This window comes from Pyrus communis, chromosome 1 (genome assembly GCF_963583255.1).
Source record: "Pyrus communis chromosome 1, drPyrComm1.1, whole genome shotgun sequence".
NCBI lineage: Eukaryota > Viridiplantae > Streptophyta > Magnoliopsida > Rosales > Rosaceae > Pyrus > Pyrus communis.
Window position 1 is genome coordinate 17,517,923 of NC_084803.1, and position 16,509 is coordinate 17,534,431.

At 37.4% G+C, this 16,509-nt stretch overlaps 1 protein-coding gene across 1 annotated transcript; it reads right to left on the bottom strand.

Moving 5' to 3' along the window:
* Window positions 1–1,657: 1,657 nt before the first annotated feature.
* LOC137733757 (BES1/BZR1 homolog protein 2-like) lies at window positions 1,658–4,365 on the bottom strand. The gene is made up of 2 exons (XM_068472940.1): window positions 3,940–4,365; window positions 1,658–3,170 (listed from the first exon to the last, which is right to left on the bottom strand). Exons 1-2 carry the CDS (start codon window positions 4,162–4,164, stop codon window positions 2,448–2,450), a joined length of 948 nt encoding a protein of 315 aa, XP_068329041.1. The 5' UTR covers window positions 4,165–4,365; the 3' UTR covers window positions 1,658–2,447.
* Window positions 4,366–16,509: the final 12,144 nt, after the last annotated feature.

Sequence of the window (16,509 nt, forward strand, 5' to 3'; positions counted from 1 at the left end):
TCAAAAAACTTATTTCAGGGACTTCCCAATTGAAACTCGTTAATGCATGTTTTTGGTGCTCTTAATATATTGTTCAACTTTGATTAATTATGACAAGAGACTTGTACGCAATTGGTTTAGAGAATTCGCTACTACACTTGAGTTTGATTCCTCCCTCCGCTAACATCACATCAACGACAGAAAAAGAATCCATCCATTCAAGTAAACTAACTTTGAATCTGCAGCAATTATTTTCAATTTTGTAAAATAGAAAGATCGAAGATCTAGGGAAGTCATGTATTCGTGATAGGAATGATTAATCATCACAAATTGCTTGAATCAACTCATAAGCATCACTCGCTCGTTAGAGTGGAAAAGTTGTTACATTCTAGCGATTCGCTTTGAGACGACTAACGCCCAATCATTCTCAACAATAATAACAAAATCGCGTTGAGATAAGTACATAATATTTTCAAAATTAAGATTGAGTCGATCAATATTCTGTGCATTTAAGTAAAAGTCCACAAATCCTAGCAAGTGGACGCTGTCGATACTTGACTAATAATTGCAAGGTTACAACGAAGAATAATTGAATTTAATGACATGCCACATTGATTTCCCACGTGGTTTGGGGGAGGTGATCCAATAAAATAATTAGCCCAATAAGTTAATTAAGCTATAGCCCCTTAATTAGGGATCAGGATCCTCTCCTGAGTAAAGGATGAGGATCCTCCTGATCACGTTCATCTTGCTATTGAAATTTTATCCAACGGTTACAAACAGGGGATCCCTTTAAAAGTTATAATAATTGTAACCGTTGGATAAAATTTCAACGGCCCGATAGGCTTGATCAGAGGATTCTCATCATTTGCTCGGAAGAGGATCCTCATCCCTTAATTAGCTCAGTTCTCATTCTAATTAGCTCAAGTCTGAATATGGGCTTTCGACCTCACGAATCCAGGGCCCTACTGATTGTGTTTCTCAGATCACTAGTGATACTATTGCTATTCTTAAGCTTTCTTTTGGGTTGATCATACTGGAAGAGTAAACAGTTTAGGTTTGGTTTTCACTCTTCAAGTTCGTAGGTTAGGGTTTTGACACCTCATCCCACATGCCGTCATTTCAACCTAAAACATGAATAACACACATTGGATGACGCATGTAAGTCGCTGAGCTCAACACATTGGCAACAACATGAAGAGACCCAATATCATTTATACTGTTATGCATGATTCTAATTCCCTGACTGTAGCCCCAAATGCATCGATAAGGAGACCGGAGAAGGGGGTGGTAGGCTTAGTAGGGCTCTCACCCATCACCCGGTCGCTATCCATACGACCATACAAATGACTTGCTCTCACTTAAATTCTTTGACGCACATTCAACCGTCAAATTTTGCTTGTAATTGAGTTTTATTTGAAAAAGGAAGAAGATTAATAAGATTGGTTGTTGATGTTGGGCGACTAGTTTGAACTTGGGGGCAATCAATAATTGGGGAAGCAGCAAAGTTATTGAATTGGTTGGTACACTGAGACATCAAGCGTGCCTTAGGTCGCATGGGCTTCCACAGTATGCATACAATCACATGCCTATGGGTCCCTCTCGGAGGCTTCCCTTCTGACAGAGATGCTTTTTGACCCACACAACTCACAAGAACAAGGCAACAAAACACTACAGAGAAGAAAGAAACTCTTCACTCCCTCCATGATTTTACTGCTTTGCATATGAATGCATAAGAAATCGAAACCCTAATCGACACGAAGGACGTGGCCGTACTGAGCGAAATCACATTCAAACTTACTGCATCTCTCATGCATCCTGGTCATCCCACCATCCCTACTGTCCTTCCCAATTTATGATTGTGTTCATGAAAGAAATAGAGAAGTTTCTAAAAGGATACATAGATATAATAATACTGCCTACCTTCAAGAAATTTGAGCATGGGGTTTCCAATAGAGTCTACAAACAAATGCATATGCTCGTGAGAAGACGCGATGCATTCTCTGTGTTTGAAGCTGGTGAAATAATCCCATTGATGACAACTTGATTAGGGGTCTATCAATGAAGAATTGAAGAAGATACTTCAAACGTATCGAGGAAACTAACACCCCCGATTTCGAGTTCTTGTTTCTTTTTCCCCCACATGGAATATTTCAGACTCAGAATTGCAGGCCTTCTGTGAAGAGCGCCTGGAAATTCTCTCTTTAACCAACAAATTCAATAGGAACTGATTCCTGTAATGGATCCACGAGAGAGGAAGCTGTACATTTAAAGAAATACATGATGCACCAAATATGTTTTTGAAGTTCCCCAATTATAGCAGAATCAAAGTAGACACTGAGCGATGCTCTACTCAGCTGCCAAATAAAACCAATTACCATTGAGAAATGCACAGTGAAATCCACACAAGATGCTAAGATCTTCCCTCCTGATTCTTTGCATTCTCAGGCTAAAGCTTCGAGTGATGCTTAATGGTTCTTCCCATTGCCAAGTGTGAGATCCAGATCATCTGCTCCTACCTCATGTATTCTCTCACCCTCCCAAGCTTTCAGTGTGCCACTCTCAAACTCAAAATCCGAGCCTCGTCCCCTCTCTGCAGTGCTTGCCCATCCCATCCCCACATGGGCTTCAACAGCATTCTGCAGAACATTCTGCTCAGCCACTGGTTTCATAAGATTAAATGTGGGCGAAGGCGGAGCAACTGAGGGTGCCCCTGTCTGAAAACTGACCCAACGCCCAGAGTCCACAGTGGAAGCATCAGACTCATCACATTCTGGTATTGTGGCAGGTGTAAGATGGTGTCGACGTGTAGGACTTGAAGGGGCAGAGGCTGCGAAAAGAGGGTGGCGCAGGGAGTTTATGCAGCCATTAGTAAGGGAGTCCCAATCAGGTTTTCGCTTTGAACCTCTTGAGGTTGGAGAAGAAAGAGGTGGAGTTACAGGAGCACTATTGGATATTCTAAGAGGAGGAAGATTTGTGGGAATGGAAGCTATGTTACGGAGGAACGGAAGAAGGTAAGAGGGGTTTCCATCAAAACGAGTAGGACTTGGGAAAGAGGAGGAGGATGGACTGGCATGGTAAGATGGCACAGGACTTGGGAAAGCTGAGGATTGTGGGCTTTGTTGAATAGAGGAACATGCACTCATATTTGTTGGGGCGCCTGCAATTTCCATTGGAGATGGCTTGCATCCCTGCATCCAAAACAAGCATTCCGCACACAAACTCAACAAAAAAGGTGAATGAATAAACCAATTAACAGAAAGCTAAATCAGCAAATATAGCTTTAAAATTCCTGGGTTTTCCCCTACTATCAATTGAAATCCAACATATTGACACATGGAGCAGAGCAAATCGATGACCTGCTGAATTCTTAAAGCAAAGAAAAACAAATACTTTCGAGTACAAACAACATCGGAGATCTCACAAAAGATTGAAGACAAAATTGCATGCCTAAATCTCAACCATTTCATCCATAACTTTCAACAAATCAAGAAAATTTCATAATCTTCTTCTTAAATCTAGTGAGAGACCCAATTCATGATAATACAGATCCTGACTCATATCAGAACCAGAACAGAGAAACAGATATACAAAAAACAAGAGGGTTTGGTTATTTTGTGGTATAGATTAATTTGTGAAAAAAAAAAAAAAAAACAAAACAAATTCATTCAAAGAACTAAAAGCTTCCCACTAATTAAGATTAACAAGAAACAAGCTCCTTGAGCTGGAATCACCAAGCTTCAATCCACACCTCCTTATCCAATGATCCTCAAAGATCAAAACCCAACTGGGATTTCAACAAGAAAGCAAGGATTCACTAAATCAGCCAAAATCAAGTCCAATATGATTTGCATGCAGAGATCTATGAAACCCAAAAGCCAAAAGCAAAAGCAGAAACCCAGTTATAGAAAAAGCGGATTCAGTCAAATCTGCACAACAGTAAAATGAAATCCCACAAACCTTGCGGTAGGTGGTGCCATCCTCTTCCACAACCCAGCCAGCTTCAGCACAGAGAGCTTTCAAGACCTCGTTGTTATCACAGTGCTTGGGAAGCTTGTAGCTTCCCTGAGCTCTGAGACCAGAATATATCTTAGCAGCAATGGCTCTTCTCCTCCTCTCTCTCCTCTTATTGTTCTCTCTCTCTTTCCATGTTGGTAACCTCCCCGATGAACCACCGCCTGTCATTTAGCTTTTCCGAGTCGGCCACCTCCTTCCCTTCTGAGCTTTCTCTCTCTAGAATCTGTTTTCTCGTGGGAGAGAGACAGAGAGAGAGGGGTATGGTATGGTGTGTTGCAGTGGGAAGGGGAGGGAAGAGGAGAGGGAGCACTATTTTTCTGGCTGTCCCACGAGTAAAGTGCTTTCTTTATTCAAGGGGTCTCGACTCTCGATCCTCTTCCCTATTCACACATATCATGCAAATTGGATTTCGAAGGGCACAAATTTTTATAATAAGATGGTAATTAGGGTTTAATGTTAATAAGGTGGGAATTTTTTAATGGAATACGTTCGCTTGAAAAATAAGCAAAGTGATGGTGGAATAAATTTTTTTCAACTCAGTTGAAATAAGTTTACTTGGAAAGATGTAAACGAAATTAACTGTTTCTTTTGTATTTTAGTTTGTGCAATGTACACGAGTGAAAAGGGTGAGGAGGTTGTGTTTAGAACGGAGTTGTGATCCAAAACGATTAGAAAAGCATTACAAAATATGTCTGTTACGATTAGATTGTAAACTCAAATATCTTAAGTTAGAACATTTACGAATGACAATATTTAAAAATTTAATGGCATGTTTGATATTCTATTTGAAATTTTTTATCATTTCTCAAAATATTTCTTAAGAACACTTCTTTAAAATAATTTTCTTTAAGACTCAAAAACTTGATTAGTTTGCAATTTAAAAATTTTAAATCTTACGACTTAAACTAAACAAATAGATCTAAAAAGAGTGGGTCGCATGAGAGGGAGAAAGAGGAGAGGGGTGAAAAGAAAATAAGAGATGATTGAAGGAAATAGAAAGAAGGGAGAGGATAGGACGAGATCGAGAGGAAGATGAGTGAGAGAAAAAACCGAGAGAATGAAGATAGCAGATTGAACGAAAGACGAAAAATGTTATTAAAAAAAAAGGAAAGAAAAAGAAGAAAAGAGAGAGAGAGAGATAGATTTGGAGTGAGAGGGGAGAAGGGAGAGAAAAGAAAGAAGAGAGTTTTAAGTTTGAAAACTCTAAAAACTTACTTTTTATATTGTTAGATAATAGACTATATTTTTGAGTTAGTCGTGAGTTCGATTTTTTAAAATAGTCCTACCAAATAAGTTTTTAAAGCTTAAAACTTGAAAATTATTTTTGAATTTAAAAAATTAGATTTAAGTAGAGTACCTAACAGACCTTAATTAATTCACGTGATTTGTAATTGTAAGGGACTACAAGTGCTTGGGAGTAATCTTAAAACTTGGCCCTAAAAAGATGTAAAATTTTCGTTACCTGAAAGAAGAGCCTAACAACTTCAAAAAGAAAATTGGAAAATCATGGTAATTGACAACGATTTTTTGACGTGACTTTCAAACTTGAAGGTAGGCATGTTAAGATCTAAAGGAGGAAAGCCGGACAAACCCTAGACCACTCAAACTAATGTTTTAGATGTGGACCTATTATATTCACTCGAGTAAATATATTGCAATCTCATCATGTCAAAATAACACTCTACTTCCAGTTTCGACCATAATAACAACTCGATGCATAGATTTTGTAGTATGTTTCGAAATATCTTATTAATTAGAGCATAATAAAATTTCAAAAATTTATTAATTGATAGTTGATAATATAATAAATTTAATACTAAAGATGATACAATAAGATTGAAGATGCCCATATGTTATGGCAAAGAGATGAACTTGATGTGCATTGTCGTTCTTTACGATACAATAAGACTGAAGAAGCCCATATGTTATGGCAAAGCGGTGCACTTGATGTGCATTTTCGTTCTTTACGAAATGACAGGTTATTGCCCAAATCAAGATTATGTTTGATTAACAAGGAAAATGTGTTAAGATTCTTGCGATGAAAATTAATACTATAAATAGTCTTTGATAATCTCCAGTTAATTATTTGGTCATTTCGTAAAAGTTTATCGTTAATTTGAGAGTATTTTTGTCAAATTAACTCCTTCACGTGAATTGATAGTTTCTTCAATTTAACATAAATTCTTCACAAAATAACTAAAATAATTTATAGTAAACAATCCAAAGACCAATTTGGTTGATTTTAAATTTTAAAGATCATTCATAAGAACTATTTTAATTAAAAAGCCAAAATAATTCGTCTCTCCAGTATTTGGGGGATTGCTCTGACATGATGTTTAGTTTGAACGGTATAGATACGGACAAACAATGAGCTCAAAAATTTTAAAAAGTTGTAGGCCCCGCCCATCCTCCCTCCATCTTAATAGCCTCTGAATCATGTTAGACCCGCCAGTACTTTTTCTGCCAACATGATCCTCTTCAGATTTTTTCGGTAAAGATTCCAAAAATTCGTTATGTTCATTCATTACACCGTACAATTAATTTTTATTATGTATTGTTTGTATTTAATTTTAAATAAAAATATTTAAAATAATTTCTAACCGCACGACATACGATAAATAAATATGATTTAAGAATCTCGGGAATCTTCATAAAAAGAATCCGACGAGAATCCGAATTCCTTTTCAGGGATGCAGTGGTCAGTCGGCTCCACATTGTGACATGACGTTGACAATTGTTTTAATAGCATCTTTAAAGGACTTGTTAGACAAGTTGGATGTAACTAAGTTTTGCTGTCATGTTGCGTGTAACATCCCACATCTCCCAATGGAGTGGATCATGTAAGCCTTATATGTATATTCTTATATCTACCTAGCACGAGGCCTTTTGGGAGTTCACTGGCTTCGGGTTCCGTTGGAACTCCAAAGTTAAGCAAGTTCGCGCGAGAGCATTCCCAGGATGGGTGACCCACTGGGAAGTTCTGCTCACGTGAGTTCCCAGAAACAAAATCGTGAGAGCGTGACTGAGGCCCAAAGCGGACAATATCATGTTATGGCAGAGTCAAGCCGGGGATGTGGTGGGGACCCGGACCGGGATGTGACATTGCGTTTCATATCTAATGATACATTGTCAAGTATAATTGTTTTCTTTATATGATAATGTATTATTAAATTGAGAGCCACATAGCGATAACCCGTTTTATGTATGGTTTACTCCCATGATAGCTCAAAAATTGGAAACATAAGGGATTCACACACTTAGGGCGCGTTTACTAATCCCTAATCAAATTGAGAATAATTGAATTGAGGAAATTGGATTGAGAAGGAATTGAAATGAGGTGGAAATAGAATCATATTCATGTTGAAGTTGTTTACTAAAACTGTCTGGAATCAGAGTAGGAATGATGTTGAATCTGTATAAGTTGTTTACTAATTCACTTCAATCGGAATTAAAACTAGGTTGATTACTAAATTGCCCTTACATAAATAAATTATTTTTATACTAATTAATTAAATTTATATAATAAAATTTAGCTATATAAAAATATATAAATAGGTTTTATTTATTTATTAACAGATGGTTATTTTCATCCATCCCTTACATCTCCCTCTTTCCCACACCTCCCTTTCATCCTGAAGGTCTAGTTGCACTGCCCTTCACCCACTTCTGCCTTTCCTTGCCCTGTCTCTATCTTCCACCCCCTTACGCATGCATAGCCACCGCCCCATAGCTAGGCCATTCATGCTCTAGGGCAGAGCGATGTCATCGTTGTCTCGATCCCGGTCCACTATGTCAGTTAAGAGTGCAACGATTAGATTTAGGTAAGAGCCCAGCAATTCAGTGAAATGAATGGAGATTAGGTTAGGTATGTGATATGGCCCTGCTCGCCGGAAGGTGTGGTGTTGACAGAGATGGAGAATGAGCAGCGCTGGATGAGTGTTAAATGAAGGCAATGTCGGGATAATCATAAACAAGTGAGGGCATAATTGGTAGAAGAAATCCATTCTGGATTCTTCAGGTATGCAGGAATTGAAATACCTTTCTCATGTAGGGAGTCCTCCAAAATAAGGAGTGGGATTCCCAAATTGGTGTGGAGCCCACATACAATTTAATTCCCCAAAGTTAAGTAAACGAAGGAGTATTCCGTAATTGGAATACAACTCTTTAAATTGATTCTGATTACGACACATAAACATGCCCTTAGGTTTGAATAAGGCATGCATGTGGAAGATGATTCACTCCAGATCAATTCTATCAAGATTCGGGAATCAACAAATCTTAATCATTAAAAATAGATATTACGGTAAGAAATTCTCTTTATTTTTTAAAGCACAATACTCTTTCGCATCTGTTTCGATGGCCAAGGAGTTAAGCAGGCTCTTCCTCATCCTTATCCTCACCAAACTCTGTAATGTAATAGATTTTCTCCTTCAGATTCACTTCTTCACCACTCACAAGTCACCCATTGCCATGATTGTCGTCATCCTACCCCCATCCTCTCCTCCTCCCTCCCCCATCGTCTGCACCATTTTCCTTCTGGTTTCATGGCCATATGATTAAATTTAAAGGAAAACTAACGAAAATTCCAAAAAAACTTTAGTTTTAATATAAATGACAAATAAAAGTGTAGTAAATAGTATCAAAAAAGGGTAAAAATTGTTAAAAGTGAATAGTACCGGAAATGTTTCGTTAAAGCTCCATAAATTTAATGGTTAGAATTAACGAGTATGTTAGCTCTGGAAGCAAAGTTCTAGAGATAATCTTAGTCCCAATGCATGCATGCATTCAGGTATCGTTTGGTACGTGGGACGGGATGGAACGCAGTGGGACGAGGTGTTCCGTCCCACGTTTGGTGCGCCAAATTGGCTGGAACAAGTCGTCCCGTGGAACAAATTTTAATCATTTTTTGGTTCCACCTTACCCTCTGGAACAACTTGTTCCAGCCCATGGGACACAAAGTTATAATTTTTTTGGACAACAATACCCCTCATCTTTTTCATTAACTCCATTGTCTACCCTCCATCTCTCTCTCGTAGCCTCCCCCCTATTCGAACTCAATCCTAGCAAACCCAAACCCAGCTTGATGAGATGCTCTCAGGGCGGCGCTCTATTGAAAGCCATCAAACCACTCCATTTGAACGTCCCCAAATACTCCATTGGAGCCAAATTCAAACAACCCATTTTCTAATTCTTAGCAGGTGTGACTGCAACTCCATTTGAAATCAAGCAAGGTTTCAGAAGAGCTTTTTTCGCTCCTTGGCCTTAGAAGCTTTGTTACCCTCCATTTCTCATGTAGCCTCCTCTACCACAAACCCAGGAACCCAACTATGACTAACCCAAACCCGGTTCAGTCGCATAGCAAAGAGAAGACCATAGCTGCCGGTTCAGTCCCTTTGCCTTCTTCTCCAACGCTCCGATGAAGCCTCTGTAAATTAAAAAAAAAAAAAAACAATTTGCAATTTTTCTGTGTTTGGTTTGAAGAGAAAGAAATTAAAAGAAGAGAAATATGGGTTTGAATTGAAGAGAAAGAAAATGAAATGAAGAGAAAGTATGGGTTTGATTTACTGAGTTTGATTTTTACTGGGATCAATTTAGGCATGCGAAGAACAAGAAACATATGGAATAAGAGAAAGCAAATAAGAGAGAGAGAGAGAGAGACAAATAAAAAGGGTAAGTTAGTCATTTAATTTCATTTTGTTCTATTCCATCTTGCCAGTACCAAACATGACACGAAATCTTTGTTTCGTCCCATTCCATCCCGTTTCGTCCCGTTTGAGTACCAAACAGTACCTCAATGCAAGGGCACCAAAGGCCAATTGTCGTCGCTTGACTAATTTGGAAATACGTGCAACTGGAGGATGTCACGAAATGTATTAGAATAACAATTAACAAAGAGGCTTTAATTAACTTTTAAATCTAAATTTATCAACAATCAGCACGTGCGGATCCAGCTAATTAAGGTTGGTGTTTGTGAGTTGGCTGTTGTGGCTAGTGGCCGAGTCAAGTCGTTGAGGCATGAAGGCAATAGAACTTGGCACACGTGTGGGGGGACAAAGAGCCGTGCGTGCCGTTTATGCGGGGACCCAAAGTCCGTGACTTCTTCTTCCTATAATGTAGAAAGGGGCCTCTCCTAATCTTATATTCAGTCCTGACCATTGGTCCAAGAAACCACGTGGGGGCCCATTAGTCCCAAACCATTCCCTTGGAATTAACAAATAAATTTATAAAGATAAATTACATTTTACCACCTCAAGTTTGAGTGTAATTATAATATCATACATTATCTTTAAAACATTTCAATCTCATACATTACTTATTATTTCATTTCAACTTCATACAATCGTTAAAAAAATTGTTAAATTAACCATTAAGTGATGACATGGTAATAGTGCGTTCTATATTCTTGCTAACGTGGTTGATAACTTCTGACACATGGCTAAACAAATAATATTTTATTTAAAACTTAAAAATGAAAAAAAATCAAGGGCAAATTTTTCAAACCACCTTACCTCTTTAGAGAAGACGCAACATCGGCAGCGACAATAGGTCCCTTTCCATTCCCTCTCTGCCACGATTTCCTCTCTATTGAGCCCTCCCTCTCTACCATGTTATCCTCTCCACGGATCCTTCTAGCTCCCACCTTCTACTCGACATCGACAACTACCAAGGCCACATCGCCCTCCTTGACTTTCGCCTGAAATCATGGTCCTCTCGTTGCTGGGTTTTAAAGCTTGAAGCTTGCAGATGGTGGGTTTTTTTTTTAATTTGATTTGTGCTCCAATTTTGAAGTTCTGGTTGTTGAATTTGTTCTTTCGGGGGTTCTGTCAACTGGGTAGAAGACATTGAATTTTGCCTGAAAATTCTGAATTAGGGTTTTCTGACATTTGATTTGGGATTGTATTTTTGTAATGTAATGGTAGCTATTGTAAAAGTGACTAGTTTTGCCTTTGAATTTGGAAAGTTTAGTGATGAAATTGATATAATAAGCCAAAAAAGTAGCAAAATTTAGCATTCAATTTCACACAAACATGTCGGACTGAATCCTTTCAATTCCCAATTGCCCTAGAACAATGGCGGATGCATTGAGGGGCGGACAAAGATCCCAGCTGGATCTCTCCCACCAAGTCTTAGGGATCTAGAGATTCGGACCGTTGAAATTTGATCCAACAGCTACAATTATTATCACTTTTAGAAGGGCACCCTGGATGTAGCTGTTGGATCTTTCAACGGTCTGGATCTCCGGATCTTTAGGATTTGGTTGGGTGAGATTTAGCTGGGATCTTTATCCTTGAGGGGCAGGGGGGTCAGCTAACCCCCCTTCCCCCGAACTTCGGTGAACGTCCATAAATACTTTGGGTGCTGACCCTCCGAACTTCATTGAATGTCCATGGATACCTTGAGTGCTGCCTTTTTGAAGATTAGAGTTAGCTTCATACGTGCCCTCTAATCGACTTCAAGCCTACCAAGACTCGGTGAATGTCCATAGATACCTTGGGTGTTGCCTTTACATGCATGATATTTCTTGTAATAAAAATTTTGCGCGTTGCGCGCGCTATTCTTATTGACCCCCATAATATTATTTCCTAGAACTTCTACAACTTTGGTTTCAGATCTTAGCCCTTCTAATCGGGTACCTTCCATTGTTGCCCTCGCTTCTAATATTCAAAATTCAAAAATTTTGAATCCCAGATCTGCCCAAGGCAGTATCACCCCTGCCACTCTTGGTCATCATCTTGCTGCTACTGGTAGGGTGAGAACTCGCTGGAGAGTGAAGCATTTGGTGGCGGTGAAGGAAGGTACCGGAGGCCATGACGCGTTACCTGGAGAGCCTATCTCCACGAGTGAGGCCCAGAGGAAGTGGGTTTTCGGGAATCCACCAGTAAGGCCTAAAGGAATTGGGTTTCCGGGAACGAGCAGGTTGCGCATCACCGGAATTGAAAAGCTACATGAAGATGTTGGGCACAAGCAGGCTGCCTTTCAACGTTAAACCCTGAAGAAAGAAAGTGGGTGAGACCCACTTTGTTTTGATTTAGTTTAGTTTTAAAATTAATTTTTTAATATTTAATTGTTTTTATATGCCACTTCATCAAAACATGTTGGTTTTCTATTTGCCACGTCATTATTTAACATTACATCTAACAGAATATTTAACGGTCGTATGAAGTTGAATTAAAATATAAGTAATTGTATGAAATTGAAATGTTTTAAAGATATTGTATGAGGTTGCAATTGCACCAAAACTTAAGGGTGCAAATTGTAATTTACCAATTTATAATCCCACCTCATGAATTGTTTTGATGGACAATGTCTTCCTCTCAATTTTATTGTTCAAACCCTCATCCTGTCAATAGCTATTATAAATGTATGGCATGTTTATATAAAGGTAATCGAAATTTAAAAAAAAAAAAAAAAAACATAATTTTGATTACAGAATACTCCTGTTTACCAAATATTGAGAAATCAAGAGAGAGGTGGAGCCCACACAAATTAAGGAGTCTAACTGTTGAAATTGAATGAATTGACTTCCCTATATAAATGTTGTATTTGAGTTCCGGGAGGGTAAGGGAATCGAAATGCAATTTTCCATCTTTTATGCCCTCTTGCTTGCTTGCTCATCCTTGTGATTCTTGCTTAGGAGACGGTGGACGTGTTTCTCGCTCACTGGCTAGTCCTCGTGTGATGTCGCTTTCACGACCACAAACACGAGGTCTAGAGCCAGATTGCTCGTGACTTTGGCAATGTTGATCCTCGTCTGGTCCTTGACGGCTACGATTGCTTTCGAAATCGTGCTATGCACAATAAATTTGGCTATAATCGTGTTTGGTGGGTATAATCATGCTTAGTGGCTTTCTGGGGTGTAGAGTGGAATGGGTGGGTTATAATCTTGTTTGATCTTTGAGGAGGATGAATTTGGCGAGTTTTTTTTTTAAAAGAAAACTAATGCAAAGAGCTTGAAAACTTTGAGTTTTAATGATAAGGACAAAATGAAGAGTAAAGTGAATAGTGCCATGACTTTTTAGTGTAAAAATATGATTTTTCGTTAAAGTGAACAGTACATAGAGCTTTTTGTTAAAATTCTTTTTTTTTTTTAAACTATTCTTTAACCAAACAAATTAAAAAAAAAAAGACTAATTTTTTTATAGTCACGACATTTTAACTCTTCATATCAAATTATCAACCGACTTGGGTCCTCTCCGGATCCATGTATCCTAATCCACCAAAGCCATGTATTGGGGCCATTGAAATTTGATATAACGGCTACAAACAGAGGTCCACTTTAAAAATTATAATAACTTTAGCTGTTGGATCAAATTTCAACGGCTTGGATTCATGAATTTGGTGAATTAGGATACATGGATCCGGAGAGGACCCATGTCCGTTATCAACCAAACTAATAAAAACAACTATTTTTTTTTGTCGGAAAACAAAAACAACTAATTAAAATTTGGAAAAAAAAAAAACTAATTAAAAATAAATATATGAATAAAATAAAGATTTTTTTTATTTTTTATTTTACAAATAATAATGCTAAAGAGACCAAACTTTCAAACAAATGATGTGTCACCAATAGAAAATAAGAATGTTAACGAATACCTAAGTAATAATCAAATCATCAATTTGGTTTAAAAAATTTAATCTCCTTAACATTATCCTTAAATCGCATATTGATTCTTATTCCAATTTAGATGAATTAGGTCAATTTGACTCCTACTTTGATTCCAGAACATTGAAGTAAACATCTTTAACAAAAATCCGATTCTCACTTCTTATTCTAACTCCTCGTCAATTCAATTCATTCTCAATCCATTTTTTCCTATTTTGATTACGGTAACGTAAACGAGATTAGTATAAGTTATCCTATCATTTGTCAACAAAAGAAAAATAAAACATCAGTTCTGAAGTTAATAAACATTTCCGTAAATGGAAATCGTATAGTGAAAGTTGATCGTATATAAAAACCCAATAACTTTTGGTGACTTGGGAAAATATAACATAACAAAATAATACCATATTGTTCTTCGTTTGTGGGCAATTCCTTGTGACATGCAACATAAGAATTCACGACTACATTCAGTTTGGAATTACATAACAGTGCCCTTAACTGGAAACCACAGCAAGCGCAGATTAAATGAGTCCCTTAAAATGATGAGCGTACGAGCGGAAGAACCCTAGTTACTATCCGAAGGAACTTGTTCGACAAAGTAAGCAGAAGATAGATATAAAAACAAAATGGTTTTCCTTATGGTCATTTTCAAAGAAGCATTCAATCCACGTACGTCGATGCAATGCTACATAACAAATTAAAAATTCACATTTAGACAGCAGTAAATCACTTGTTTGTATGACTTTGAACCGCCTCTGAGAATAATCCAACTTATGTCGATCAAACAAAAATGTACAAAGAACCCTAAGTAATCGATTACGACTAGTGGAAATTCTTTGTTGAGCAGGAAAAAAGAAGAGAGGTGCCTAAGCTAAAAGCTGACCTGTTTAGATAGGGATACCGAAGCCTGTGATGTGTGATACTCAACCTTGAACTGGAAAACCCAGTAACATCGAGCACTTTCAATGACGTATGGTACTTACCCTGAAAAAACCAAGGGGAAATATACTTGTAAACAGAAAGCGTTCCTTCTGATCAGTTTCTAGTGTTTTTAAGGCATAAGGGCTCGTCATGAACAACTGCAGTTGAACATCATTTGCGCATGCGACATATATGGTTCTCACCTCTTTCTAGTTTCTAGACCACTCGTATATCACAATATAATTATAATGCAAATATAAATAAGCAAATGATTTCAGACAAATTCACTCTACTTGTAATTTTAGAAAATATACATTATTTATTAACGATAAATAAAGAGAGATCCACGTAAGGTGGTACATATAATAACCTTTCAAGAGGGAGAAACATAAGAAGTGGTGGCACTTTCTTAGAACTTTAGACAACTTTTACGACTTACGATGTTATTCTATATTAGCAGTTGAGCACCATAACACTGGACGGTATCAAACTGTCATGTTTTCAATACTACGTTGTCAAGTGTAAGTTTTTTCTTCTTATAACAATGTATTATTAAATTAAGAAGTCACGTAGCAATAAACCCGTTTTTATACAAGTTATCCCAACAATTGGAAGCATAAGAGATTCACAAACTTAACAATGTATTATTAAATTAAGGAGTTACGAAATGTATCAGGATAACAATTAACAAAGTAAGCTTTTAATTGACTCTTAAACCTAAATTAACACTCGGAGATCCAGCTAATAATGAAGGTTGGTGTTCGTGAGCTGGTTGATTCTCGCCGTAATATTGTTGATTTGTTAACATTTTATCAATTCAGAATTGTCATTATATACTTTAAAAAGGTTGAAAAAAATTCAAAAACTTGTAAATTATATGAATAATGAATTATGTTCTGGAAATTCCGAAATTACTTTGATTTGATCCAATCCAAATTTTTATTTAAAGAAACCACCTAATCTGAAAAGTAGAAATCTTATTCATGGTGATCGGATAGTCTGAAAATCATCTTTAATCCGGCAGCTCCATTCCTGCACATAACTGCATTTCACTCGGAAAAAGAAACCGCCTCTTGAACAACATATTCCAATATGAACGACCGCGTACAACTTGAAAGCTATCTTTTAGATTATCACACTCACATGGTAATGCTTCCGCACTCGAAATCTCTGCTCCCTTCAAAAGGTTCCCTGATCTGTTCAGTAGGAAAAATATGAGATAAAATTTTGTGAGGAGCATATGTACCAACAAATTAAGCTTCATGTGAAACAACAAAGAAAATCAAGGTTAATTGCATCACAAATAGCAATTCCCCCTGTATTTATCATTTGTTTTCGATTTGTCCGCTGAACTTTCTATCAAGTTTCAAGCCCTCCTATTCCTAATCCCTTAAAATGTGTGTAATTTCTCTCCTCTTAGGTCCGTCAACTTTTCCTTTAAATTTGGAGTATTTTTTGTTGAATTCAAACGAGATTTTCCCTTATCTATAATAATATCGGAAAAAGTATTTGCATCACAAATTAATTCATATAAAAGCAAACCGATAGTATTAACATGTTCAAGTATCCAAGTATATGGGTTCAGTTGCGAAAACGCTTTCTTAATGACAATGATAACAACCTTGAAAAGTACTAACATCACTGTGTATGTACTTATATAACATAGGAGAGAATCTACTTACAATGGAGTAGAGCCGGCAATATTCCTCTCGCCCAAACTGTAAAAAGGTATCAAGCAAGCACGTTGGGTGAAGAAAGGAAAGTCATAACCAGGTTTTGGGCCATCTTCACCTTTGACTTGTTGAACAGTTTACATTTCTGGCTTTCAAAGTCCCAGCTAAAGATCAATTCTAAAGTGCCATAGAAGATGACGTGAGCTTTCAGACTTATTGCATAGGGTTTAAACACCATATCTGCACCAGGTATAAACATTGTATCCGCCCCCCATACCAAACTATTCCTAACAACACTATATTTGAGAGTCCATT

Coding starts and splice junctions, on each gene's coding strand:
- LOC137733757 (XM_068472940.1), bottom strand. CDS start 4,164: ATGACAGGCGGTGGTTCATCGGGGAGGTTACCAACATGGAAAGAGAGA. Junction 3,171..3,939: donor ATGGCACCACCTACCGCAAG/GTTTGTGGGATT, acceptor TTTTGGATGCAG/GGATGCAAGCCATCTCCAAT.